We start from the raw sequence: 12,917 nt of genomic DNA, 5'->3' as shown, positions 1-12,917 counted from the left end.
ATAGACAATGCCATGGATGAGAAAGAACTTCTAAGATTAATTCCATTCACAATAGCTATAAAGTAATTAAATATCTTGGAATAAAATTAACCAAGTATGTCAAAGATCTCTACGATGAAAATTACAAAATGTTAAAGAAAAAAACCAGAAGAAACAAATAGCAGAAAAATTTTTCATGTTCGTGGATTGGAAGAGTTAACACAATCAAAACGCCCATACTACCAAAGCAATTTAAAGATTCAATGCATTCCCAATCAAAATACCAATTAAATTCTTGTTAGATCTAGAAAAAATAATTGTAAAATTAATATGGAAACAGAAGAGACCCCGAATAGCTAAAGCAATCTTAAATAACAAAATAAGGCTGGAAGCATCACAATATCAGAGTTCAAGACTGACTACAGGTTGGTTATAATCAAAACAGCCTGGTACTGGTAAAAAAATACACATGTACACCAATACAACAGAATAGAAACCCCAGAAATTAACCCACGAGAATCTACAATCAAGTAATCTTTAACAAATGACCTGAATCAATCACTGGAGAAAGGACAGTCTCTCCAATAAATGGTACTAGGAAAATTGCAGGTATACGTGAGAAATATGAAGCAAGATCTTAAAACTCATACAAAAATTAACTCAAAATGAATCAAATCTATAACCTGATACAACCAAATTTCTAGAGGAAAACATTGGGGAAAAACTACAAGAATTGACATAGGCAAAGACTTCTTGGAAAAGATTCCAGAAGCATAGGCAGTAAAAACAAAAATAGAGGGATGGGATTCCATCAAGCTAAGAAGCTTCTGCTCTGCAAAAAAAAACCACTTAAAGTGAAGAGACAAGGGCTGGCACCGCAGCTCACTAGGATAATCCTCCGCCTGCAGCGCTGGCACCCCAGGTTCTAGTCCCAGTTGGGGTGGCAGATTCTGTCCCGTTGCTCCTCTTCCAGTCCAGCTCTCTGCTGTGGCCCAGAAAGTCAGTGGAGGATGGCCAAATTGCTTGGGCCCTGCACCTGCATGGGAGACCAGGAGGAAGCACCTGGGTCCTGGCTTTGGATTGGCGCAGTGCACTGGCCGCAGCACACCAGCGGTGGCGGCCATTTGGGGGGTGAACCAACGGAAAAAGGAAGACCTTTCTCTCTGTCTCTTTCTCTCTCACTGTCTAACTCTGCCTGTCAAAAAAAAAAAAAAAAAAAGACAAAGTGAAGAGACAGATGACAGAATAGGAGAAATTATTTGCAAAGTATGCAACTGATAAAGGAATATCATTCAGAATCTATAAAGAGCTCAAGAAACTCAAGGAAAACAAAATAATTCAGTTAAGGAATGGGCAAAGGACTTGCACAGATATTTTTCAAAAGATGAAATTCAAATGGCCAACAGACACATGAATAAATGTTCAGGATCACTAGCCATCTGGGAAATGTAAATAAAAGCCACAATGAGGTTTCACCTCAGCCCAGTTAGAGTGGTTCTCATATAGAAATAAAAAAAAAAAAACAATAAATGCTGATGAGGATGTGGGGAATAGGAGTCCTAATACACTGTTGGTGAGAATGTAAACCATTGTTCAAGACAGTATAGAGAGTCCTCAGAAATCTGAAAATATATCTACCATATGACCCAGCCATCCCACTCCTGGGAATTTACCCAAATCAAATGAAATTAGCATATGCAAGAATTATCTGTAACCCCATGTTTGTTGCAGCTCAACTAACATTAGCTAACATATATAATCAACTCAGATGTCCATCAACCAATGACTAGATAAATAAAATGTGTGGGGCTGGCACTGTGGTGCAATGGGTAAGGCTGCCACTTGCAGTGCTGGAATCCCACATGGGCATCGGTTGAAGTCCCAGCTGTTCTGCTTCTTATCCAGTTCTCTGCTATGGCCTGGGAAAGCAGTAGAAGATGGCCCAAGTCCTTGGGCTCCTGCACCCACATGGAAGACTGGAAGAAGCTCCTGGTTCCTGGATTCCAATTCACGCAGCTCTGGCTGTTGCAGCCAACTGAGGAATGAAACAGCAGATGGAAGACCTCTCTCTCTGCCTCTCCTTCTCTCTATGTGTAACTCTGACTTTCAAATAAATAAATAAATAAATTATTTTTTTTAAAATATGTGGTATAAATACAACATGGAATGGTGCTCAGCCATAAAAAAGAATGAAATCTATTTTACTACCATACAATGGATACAAACGGAAACCATTATATTTAGTAAATAAGCCAGTCCCCAAAAGACAAATATCGTATGTTTTCCCTTTTCTGGGTAACAGAGTACAAAAAGTACAGTGTATTTGAATAAAATTGGCATTTTGAGAGTTGATTATTGTTTACAGCTCTTGTCTCTACTGTTGAGGAACAGTGTTTTCTTCTTGTTGAATTCAGAGTGGAGTGTTAATCTTATGATAATAAAATAAATTCAAACAATGTCATTGTAAAAATTAAAATAATAGGAAAGAGGCAGGAGGGTGTGTGTGTGGGTGACAGGTAGGGTAGTGTGTAAAGTATCCCTGTGCTCTTAAATGTGTATTTATGAAATGTAAGAATTTGTTCACCTTATATAAATAAAAAGAAAAATTTTAGTGTAGTATAATTCCATTTATTCTTACTCTCATAAGTCCCTGTGATATTATAGTCAAAATTTGTATCAATATATATAGTACTATAATTTGCTATTTTTAATTTTGTGTATATGTTGAAATATTGTTTTCCCCTTAGATATTAATTTAAATTTTTTATAAAAACTTTTAGTTATTCCCTTATTTATCATTTCTATAATGCTTCATTCATTTTTATAATTTCATGTTTCAATCTCATATCCTTCAGTGAGAACACACCTCCAAATCAGTCTCAGGGTGTAATTCTGACATAGATAAATTTTTCAACTCTATATAATGATTTATTTCACTTTCATTTTTGAAGAATATTTGTTGAAAATAGAATTCCAATTGACATTTTTCTTTCAGAACTTTAAAACTGTTGTTTCATTGTATTTGATATCCAGTTGCCGAATAAAAGTCACCTATTATTTGTATCATTGTTTGCCTTTGGGTAAATTTTCTGGCTGCCTTCAATATTTTGTCTTCATCTTGGATTTTCAATAGTTTGATTATGATGCCTCAAAATGTGGTTCTTTTTGTATTCATCAAATCTGAGTCTCACAGTCTTTCTTTTTTAATTAATTTTGGGGAACTTCCAAAAATTATTTTTTTATCTCTCATTCTTTTTCTTCTTCCTCTGGGATTCTGATTACATGTATATTAGATTGCTTGCTATTGTCCCCGAGGAAGGTCACTGAAGAATTTAATTAAAAAAATCTCTCCCTCTTGTTTTTTTTTTTTTTCATATTAGGTAATTTCTACTGGCTTCTTTGTCTTCCATTCATTATCTGCCTCCTTTATAAACAATCTCCAACTTGATGTTATGGTCAGTTAGTAAATATTTAAATTTCACATATTTCACTAATTTATCCCTATCTCCACTTGCTTCTTTTCCATAGTTTATATTTATCTACTGATAGATATCTACTCACTCATGATTTTTATTTTAAGTTTCTTGAAATTATTTTCATAGCTTTGTTGAAATCCTTTTATTCCAATTTTAACATCTGGGTTGTCTTGTGGTCTATTTCTAGGAGTATTTATATTTTCATAGCTTTGCTGAAATCCTTTTCTGCTAATTTTAACACCTAGGTTGTCTTGTGGTCTACTTATAAAATGGAAGAACTAATGTTGGGGAATATAGGATTGCTTAATTTCCTAAGTATCAGTCTCATTGCCATACTTCTTTGAATGTATAGTAATTTTTAATTTTATGTTAGACATTATGGGTGAAACTTTGGGGAAATATAGATTATACTATCTTCCCTGAAATTGTGTCAAGATTTTGCTCTTCCTCACCTGAGAGTTATATGTCAGATATCCTTATTTTTATAATCTTGACTTTAGTTTTTATTAATACAGGTCTACTTTAGTATTGAACTTAGTCCTACTGGTTTGGTCCCTTCTGTAGGTCATGGTCCTTATTTTAAAGTATAATTTCCTGGTTCACAACTGAATGCTGAATGTACACAGTGGTTTCATTCACCCTTATACTTCAAGATATTCCAGTACTGCAGGTCATTCAGCATTTCCATTTAGTATTTAGATCTATATCAGAAAATCTCCTTGACATGGAGTCTCACTCCAAAAAGGTATGACTGATGTTTTGACTAAGAACCTATGGTGAATTCTTGTGCAGCATACAGTCTCCCAACTATCTTACACATCTATCGCTTCTTTGGCCACATGCCATATAAATTATGTATATATTTTTGGCAACCTAGCAGTCTAATTTCTGCCTCCTGAGTTCAGTATGACTGTAGTTCCACTTGGTCACCGTGTCCTAGAATTACAACAGAAAAATAATTCCAACAAAAATCTGAAGACTTTCAACTTCACTGTGTATATTTCTCCTCCTCTGAGGACCAAAGTCCTACTGTAAATATTGTTAAATGGCCAAAGCTATATACTCACATATTTCCTCCAGTTTTATAGTTACCAACAGAAGGAAGATATTCTGATACCCATAATTGTTATAGCATAAACAAATCCATGCATTTTTATTTAATTTTCACAAAGCCTTTGTAATATTTCATTTATGAAGTAGATCATATTATTATGATGTAATTTTATATAAATTTAAGTTAAGGCTAACTAGTGTATGGCAGTGTCAGAATTTCAACCTAGGCAGTCAGATTCCAGACTCTGTGCTCTGACTCCATATACTATGCTGCCCCTGCAACATGAAATTATGTTTATTTTTTTCATAGCATTTATTATACTCTTTATATATCATGTACTTACTGATATGTAGTTTGCTATTTTTGGGCTGTAGAAGCACTATGTAGTTCCTGTTTATAACTTTCTTCTTACTTCCTAGAAAGTGGACAGGCTTTTGGTGGACATACAATAAATGCTTATTGAATGAACAAATGAATATGTCATAATTATATAACAATATAAAATAGGATATTTTACACATATTTATGACTGTAGACTTATCTTGTCTGCCATCTTGTAGCTACAAAATTCTGAAACAAAAATGAAAGAACTAAAGTTGGAGTATATGCTAAACAGTGACATGCACCAATAGAATTCTTAAAATTATGTACATCAAAATGTAATTACATGGTAGGAAAAGGGTGGTAGCAGAATTTATCTTCACGATATGATACCAGTGATTGGAAATTACTCTTGGGAACATTCAAAACATCTACTGATATATAGGGCTACCAGTTTGATGAAGTAAGCACAGAGTCACTGTGACTGGTGACTCTAGTCATCACTTTGGGTTGAAGCAAAGAAGGTATCCATGTTTGCCTCTTTTATGTTATGAGAAGAAAAAAGGCTGTTTATGAAAATAGTAGTTTCTGAAGCCTTTGTATCAATTATTACTCTTGTTTAAATGGCAATCTGTGGCTGTTTAATTTCAAAATGTATCTTTATTGCTCATAAAACCATGAAGCTATTGTTCTAGTCTTCGACATGACAAAACAATATGCAGTTATTATTTTGAGAAACAAAATACTTGATAGTTTTTAAGCAAATTTTTGTGTTAACAAGTCTCCTAAAGATATGCAGTAGACTCCATATTTACATAATATTAAGAAAAGGATACTTCAGCAGATGCAAATAAATGCAAAAAATGAATATTTTAATTTCAATATATGATTAGTATCAACTATCACAATGTGGTAATAATATAAAAGCAGAATTCTTCATTCAGTGTATAACTAATGGTTGTAAGATATTTATAGACTAAATATTCTGATTAATTAATATTATGAAACATATTTATTGATTACATCCAAGACTTTATTTTAAAATCTGGGATCTTTAAAAAAGCTTTAATGTTAAAATCTTATGCACTGACTTTTGCTGTTTTGTACTATGACAAGCCCAGCAAAATGATTTCAGTTAGTGCATTATTAATTGTATGAATTGACTGTTTAACCTCTATTGATTTGCATTTTAACTTAATGTTCAACTCAGAAACAGAAGCAAAAATCATTTTACAGTGGAAAAAGTATGTAAAAGTAAGCTCCAACATAATAGAGTAGGTAATTTCATTTTAATTTATCATTAAATATCTTCCACTCAGTAATTTTCTTTTTTTTGGTAACTTTTATTTAATAAATATAAATTTCCAAAGTTCAGCTTATGGATTACAATGGCTTTTTCCTTCCCATAACTTCCCTCCCACCCAAAACCCTCCCATCTCCCACTCCCTCTCCTATTCCATTCACATCAAGATTCATTTTCAATTATCTTTATATACAGAAGATCAACTTAGTATATATTAAGTAAAGATTTCAACAGTTTGTACCCACATAGAAACACAAAGTGTAAAGTACTGTTTGAGTACTAGTTATAACATTAATTTACATTGTACAACACATTAAGGACAGAGATCCTACATGGGGAGTAAGTGCACAGTGACTCCCGTTGTTGACTTAACAATTGACAGTCTTTGCTTATGGCATCAGTAATCACCGTAGGCTCTTGTCATGAGTTACCAAGGCTATGGAAGCCTTTTGAGTTCGCTAACTCTGATCTTATTTAGACAAGGTCATAGTCAAAGTGGAAAATCTCTCCTCCCTTCAGAGAAAGGTACCTTCTTCTTTGATGGCCCGTTCTTTCTCTGGGATCTCACTAGCAGAGATCTTTCATTTAGTTTTTTTTTTTTAAACAAATTATCGTTTCTAATAGTCTCTTGGTGGAGTCTTTTGGTTGCCTTGTATGAGAATCATGTCACCTATGAACAGGGATAATCTGACATCATCATTTACAACTAATTGTGCATATTTTATTTATTTTTCTTATCTAATGGCTCTGGCTAAAACCTTTGGAAATGCATTCACTAAGAGTGGAGAAACGGAACAGATTTTTCTAGTGCCATATCTTAGTGAAAATGTTTCAAAATGTTGGCTCTGGGCTTGTTATATCTAGCCTTTATTGTGTTGATGTTTGTTCCTTTATACCAATTTGTTTAAGACTTTTATCATTACGGATTTTGTATTTTATCAAATGATTTCTCTGTATCTATTGGATAATCATACAATTTAATCATTTATTCTTTTTTTTTGTGATATACATCATTTGTTGATTAGTATATGTTGAACTATCTCAGTCCCTGAGATAAATACAACTTGGTTAGGGTGATGTGTTTCTGGATTCAATTTGCTCCACTCAGTAATTTTCAAGATCTTGAAAGAGCACTCTTAGTTTTCAAACAGAAGGTTTCTAATTCTAAATAGTGAACTTATTAAAACTGATCATTGAATCCTCAGTTTTAATAAACTGAATTAAATTTTGACATGAACTGTTTATTACTAAATATGGTTCAAACACCTATTAGATTATTCTGATATATAGAAGATAGTTTTTGTAAAATGTAGGCCATGTTGGTGGTCCTTTTTATGTGTAGGTGAAAGCCATGGAAAAGGTGATATACAATTGCTTTCAGTGCACTGCAATTTATTATTGTTTACATACACTGTGGATTTTCTGGGCTAGACTCAATTTCAAATATTTCTCCTATTATGTTCCAAAGTCAGTCAAGTAGCCAGAAATTTCAATAATTTTACATACTGAAATACGTGTTACATTTCCCATATTACTTCTTTCAAATGGAAATGGAACAACATACTTTGACAGACCATAAATGCTGATACTGGGTTGGAAACTGGCTCCATGAATGTTTCCAGATAATATAGAAAATAGAATTTTCTTTTGGTCTCAAAGGGAACCTGCTTTGGGTTCTGTAGTTTACTTGAGATGGTGGATTATTTTCCAAGCAGTTTATCTTACGAATATCAAAGTTTTTTGTTGTCCACAGGATTCTGATATCAAGTTAAGCCCACTGTTAGGGTTGTGAAAGATCTTGGGTAGAATTTTTACATCTTAGTTGATATGGGTTTGTAAATGACTTTTATCATGCTGACAAATCTCCCACTTACATGTGTCTTAATATAACACATAATTATGTTTCCCAGTGGCTAAAAGCATGAATTATCATGTTGATGTTAGTTTTTCTGTTTGTATTCAAATAGAGTGAGATCAGAAATGAACAACACGAAAATTCTAAGAAGATTGCGCTGGGTCGGGGAGGAATATAGGCATCATAATTTGAAGAAAAAAAGAGTTATTTGAAACATATTGTATGATTATTTAATCTTTGCTGTATGCTAAAGTTGATCATTACCCATGAGATTAAGACCTTTCAGAAATACAACACAGGACAGGTACATTTTTACGGAAGAAAAGCTATGTCTGAGTAACTGTGAGGATTCTGGGAAATCACATGTGAACCTCGTGATACAGCGTTCTAAAGAGTGTTGCAAGTATGAAAAAGAAATCTTTGTGGACATATATAAAAAGTGTTTTGCACCCTTGGAAAGCTGTCCAAAAGACACTAGTTACCTTTGAATCAGCTTTGCTGTCAACAAATAAGCCATGAATTTCAAGTTTTGAGTCATGTTTCCTAATCAGAATTCTCTCCTACCATTCTGCACATCTTCTTTAATTTTGGAAATCCTGATTACCCCTCAATATTGTCTCCCTTACTTTTGTTCTTCCTGCAGCAATTTTCTACTAGTTACCTGCCTTTTCCTTTTACCATGCATTGTGAATAATTGCTTATGTGTCTATTCTTCCATGAAGTTTTCAGATTCCCTGTGGGGCTTCTATGGTTGTCGTTTGAAATAAATCCAACAGCAGATGAATCATTTTTTGGGTTTTAAATTGAAATGGAATGGAAGGTGAACAGACAAACTCACAGTACCGCCATGTGTGTGGACAGTGCTGACTGATGCTTATTAGTATTTATCTTACCTGTGTGCATGATTCAGGGCAAGCTCAGGTTTCCTCATCCGCAGGTAGCAGGTAACAAGCTTTGTCTCAATGAAACTGGCCACGCTTGCTATGTCTTCAGCAGACGCTTCCAAGGGTTTTCCCAGAGCTGCCCCTTTGCTGCAAAGCTTGACAAAGTACAATACTTTAAATGCCTAATAGTGTTATCATACAATTTATCTCTTAAATGGACAAAACATACTGGGATATATATTATACTCTTTCCACACTATATGTAAAATATTAATATTTTGATTTTAAATTAATTAAATTGTTCCTCTTCACCATGATTTGACTATAAGTGACACATTTTACTGTAAAATGCTTCCTGTAAGATATTTTAAAAGTATGATAGATTTATAAAGGCATGTTATTTGCTAAGAATGTCTATCTTAAAAATAAAGCACAAAATAAGCAAAGATAATAATAGAAAGCCAGGCATAAATCATATTAAATATCAGTGCTTTTATGAAAACCCAGCTGAGTGATGATCTAGCACACTATCAAGTTTGATTAAATATAATAAGGGGTATCGGAAGTAAACTCCTAAGAACCATTAACATGATCGGTGGTTAATTTGCATCTGAATCATATTCTCTAGGATGTTATTGAAAAAAAGAAGTGAAAATTTATTACAATTTATTGGCAGAGAGTACAGTATGTGAAAAATATGGCAAGAATGTGGAATTCTCAATAAAAATTCCAGGAAGTCAATGGTTTCTGGGCATTACAGATAAATGGGAAAGGAAGAAAATAATTAATTTGGTGATAGTATCCCTAACATTGAAAGGTATCAATAATATGACATGGATAGATCAACACCCCTGCCTTGGTTTCCTTCTGTTTCTTGAGGTTAATGCTGAGAGTGGGGAGACCCTCTCTCAGTGACCTTATTCAGGACATAGATTCTTTGTTGTTTTTTTGTTTTGTTTTGTTTCCATCTGTGCATACACTGGGGTACATTTTTTCACTTGAAATAGTTATATTTGGATTTAATATATTTAAATTTTTATTTTCATGTAAAATTTCTTGTATTTTAAGTTCTGCTCAAATGATATAAACTAATTTTTTGTGTTACCAAGAAATGTTTTATTTTTCTTGAAGTAGCTTTGTTAATTGCACAAAATTATGTTTTGTTTTTGCCATTTAAACACTATCACACAATCCTATTCTCAAAGACAAATGCTCATTAAAAACAAGGCAAAAAATAAAAATTCACAACCTTAATTACCTAGTTTTGTCATTTAAAGGAGGCTTAAAGGGAAAAAAGGAGGGGAAGAGATTTCTTACAAGCTTTCTCACAGTGTCGCATTTTCTCTAAAGAAGGGGAGGACTTAATAACAAAGGCGAAATAGCTTAAACAGAAATAGTCTTAAACAGGGACTTTACAGAACTGTCAACAACATTAACACAACCTTGACTAACTGGTTTCATGACAGTATGACCCCCAATCCACCCCACAGTGTCCTCAGGTCTCTAGAACAGGCTTTGTGTACAGATAGAAGTGACTCTAAAATCCCAGTGTAATCAACAACCTTCCCTGCCCTACTGCCAGTGTCTTCTGAGACCCTGTAACCCAGACTGGCCTTCTATTTACATGAACATTATTGTCAGTAATTTTTTAAAAACTGAATCTAGTTATTTGAAAGTGGCTGTATTCTATTTTTAACAATATTTCCCATCTTAATTTAACCCAAAAATTGCAACCTGGAAAAAGATCTGGAGTCTATGTGTTTAATATTACTAGTTTGAGGAGCCAGCTTTGTGGTACAGTGGGCTAAGGCGTCACTTGCAACAGTAGCATCCCATATGTGTGTGGTTTTGATTTGCATATCCCCGGTGGCTAGTAATATTCAGTACTTTTGCAGGTTTCCTGTCTATTTTGTACTTCTTTTTTGAGAAATGTCTACTCAGATCTTTTGCCCATTTCTTAACTGAATTGTTTGTTGCTGCTGAAAATTTTGAGTTGTTGACATATTCTGGATGTTAATTCTTTGCTGGATAATCCTTTGAAAATATATCATACTCTGTCAGATGTCTTTTTATTGTTTGCTGTGCAGAAACTTCTGAGTCTGATATAATCCCACTTGTCTAGTTTTTCTTTGTTGCCTATACTTTTTGGGTCTTTTCCAAGAAGTCATCACCTACATCAACGTCTTGAAGTGTTTTCCCCATGGTTCTTTTGCCATGTTCATAGTTTCAAGTCTTACATTTAGATCTTTGATGTTGATTTAATTTTTGTATATGGGGAGAAGTAGGGATATAATTTTATTCTCTTACATATATATGTCCAGTTTTGCCAGCACTATTTATTGAAAGGACTATTCTTTCTCAAATATGTCCTTGTGCCTTTGTCAAAAATTAGTTGGCTGTATGTACGTGGATTAATTTTTACTTTGTATACAGTTCCACTGATCTATTTGCTGGTTTTTATGCCAGTATCATGCTATTTTAATTAGTACAGCTTTGTAATATGCTTTGAAATTAGGTATTATGGTGCTCCCAGCTTGATTTTTTTTTTCTTTCTCAGGATTGTTTTGGTTATTCGGGGTTTCCTCTAATTCCATAAGAATTTTAGGCTTGCCTTTTTAATTCTGTAAAGCACTTTGTTTTTGTCAGTACTTTGTTAAGGATTACATTTAATCTACAGATTGTTTTAGGTAGTATAGACATTTTAATGACACTAATTCTCCCAATCCATGAGCAAGTGGTGTCTTTCCACTTTTTTGTGTGTTCTTTTTGTTTTGTTTTTAAAGATTTATTTATCCATTTGAAAGGCAGAGCTACAGAGAGGCAGAGAGAGACAGAGAGGTCTTCCAACGGTTGGCTCACTCCCCAAATGGCAGCGATGGCCAGAGCTGGGCCGATCTGAAGTCAGGAGCCAGGAGTTTCCTTCAAGCCTCCCATGCAGGTGCAAAGGGCCCAAGGACCTTCTACTGCTTTCCAAGGCCATAGCAGAGAGCTGGATCAGAAGTGGAGAATCTGAGACTCGAATTGGTACCCATATGCAATGTCTGGGGCTGGACCAAGCCAAAGCCAGGATCCTGGAACTCCATGGAGGTGTTCCTCATGGGTGGCAGAGGATCAAGTATTTAAGGCATCTTCTGTTGCTTTCCCAGGTGCATTAGCAGGAAGTTGAATGGGAAGTAGCATTCAGGAATGAAATCAGGGCACATATGGGATGCTGGAATCACAAGCAGTGGCTTAATCTGCTACATTACAACGCTGGATCCAAGATTTTTCTATTGTTTAACGTGAGCACTTTATCACTGTAAACTTCTCTCTTAATACTGCTTTTGTTATAAACCACAGAATTTTATTTGCTGTGTTTTCATTTTCATTAGTTTCAAGAAAGAATTTGATTTCCTTTTCAGTTTCTTCTGTGGTATATTGGCCATTCAGTAGCATATTTAATTTCTATATACATATGTAAATTTTCCATTGTTTCTTCTATTGTTGATCTCTAGTTTTATACCTTTGTGGTCTGAGAAGATATATGGTATGGTTTTAATCTTTTTAAAAAGATTTATTTATTTGAAAGGCAGAGTTACAGAGAGGCAGAGCAGAGAGGGAGAGAGAGAGAGAGAGAGAGACAGGTCTTCCATCTGTTGGTTCACTTCCCAAATGGCTACAATAGCTGGAGCTGGGCAGATCTGAAGCCAGGAGCCAGGAGCTTCTTCCTGGTGTTCCCACACAAGCACAGGGTCCCAAGGACTTGAACCATCTTCTACTGCTTTCCAAGGCCATAGCAGAGAGTTGGATCAGAAGTGGAGCAGCTGGGACTTGAACTGGCACCCATATGGGAGGCTGGCACTGTTGGCAGAGGCTTTATCCACTAAGCCACAGCAGAGGCCCCTGGTTTTAATCTTTTAAAAGACTTGATTGTGGCCTAATTTATAGTCTATCATAGAAAATGTTTTATTTGCTGATGAGAATAATATGTGTATTCTGTAGCTGGTGGGTGAAAAAAATCTGTAATGTGTGCTTTGGTCCATTTGATCAATAGTAATAGATATAA

General features: G+C 34.5%; 1 protein-coding gene across 1 annotated transcript in view; it reads right to left on the bottom strand.

The window, feature by feature from the left end:
- SPATA16 (spermatogenesis associated 16) overlaps positions 1–12,917 on the bottom strand; it is a 285,443-nt gene that overhangs the window by 197,137 nt on the left and 75,389 nt on the right. Inside the window, exon 3 of the mRNA XM_002716430.6 lies at positions 8,882–9,027. Within this exon, the coding sequence (XP_002716476.2) occupies positions 8,882–9,027 (146 nt within the window). The remainder of the gene's footprint in view (positions 1–8,881; positions 9,028–12,917) is intronic.

This window comes from Oryctolagus cuniculus, chromosome 4 (genome assembly GCF_051225735.1).
Source record: "Oryctolagus cuniculus isolate XC-2025 breed Fujian yellow rabbit chromosome 4, ASM5122573v1, whole genome shotgun sequence".
In the NCBI taxonomy this organism is placed as follows: domain Eukaryota; kingdom Metazoa; phylum Chordata; class Mammalia; order Lagomorpha; family Leporidae; genus Oryctolagus; species Oryctolagus cuniculus.
The sequence above is the reverse complement of the archived record's forward strand: the minus strand, read 5'-3'. Positions and strand labels throughout refer to the sequence as shown.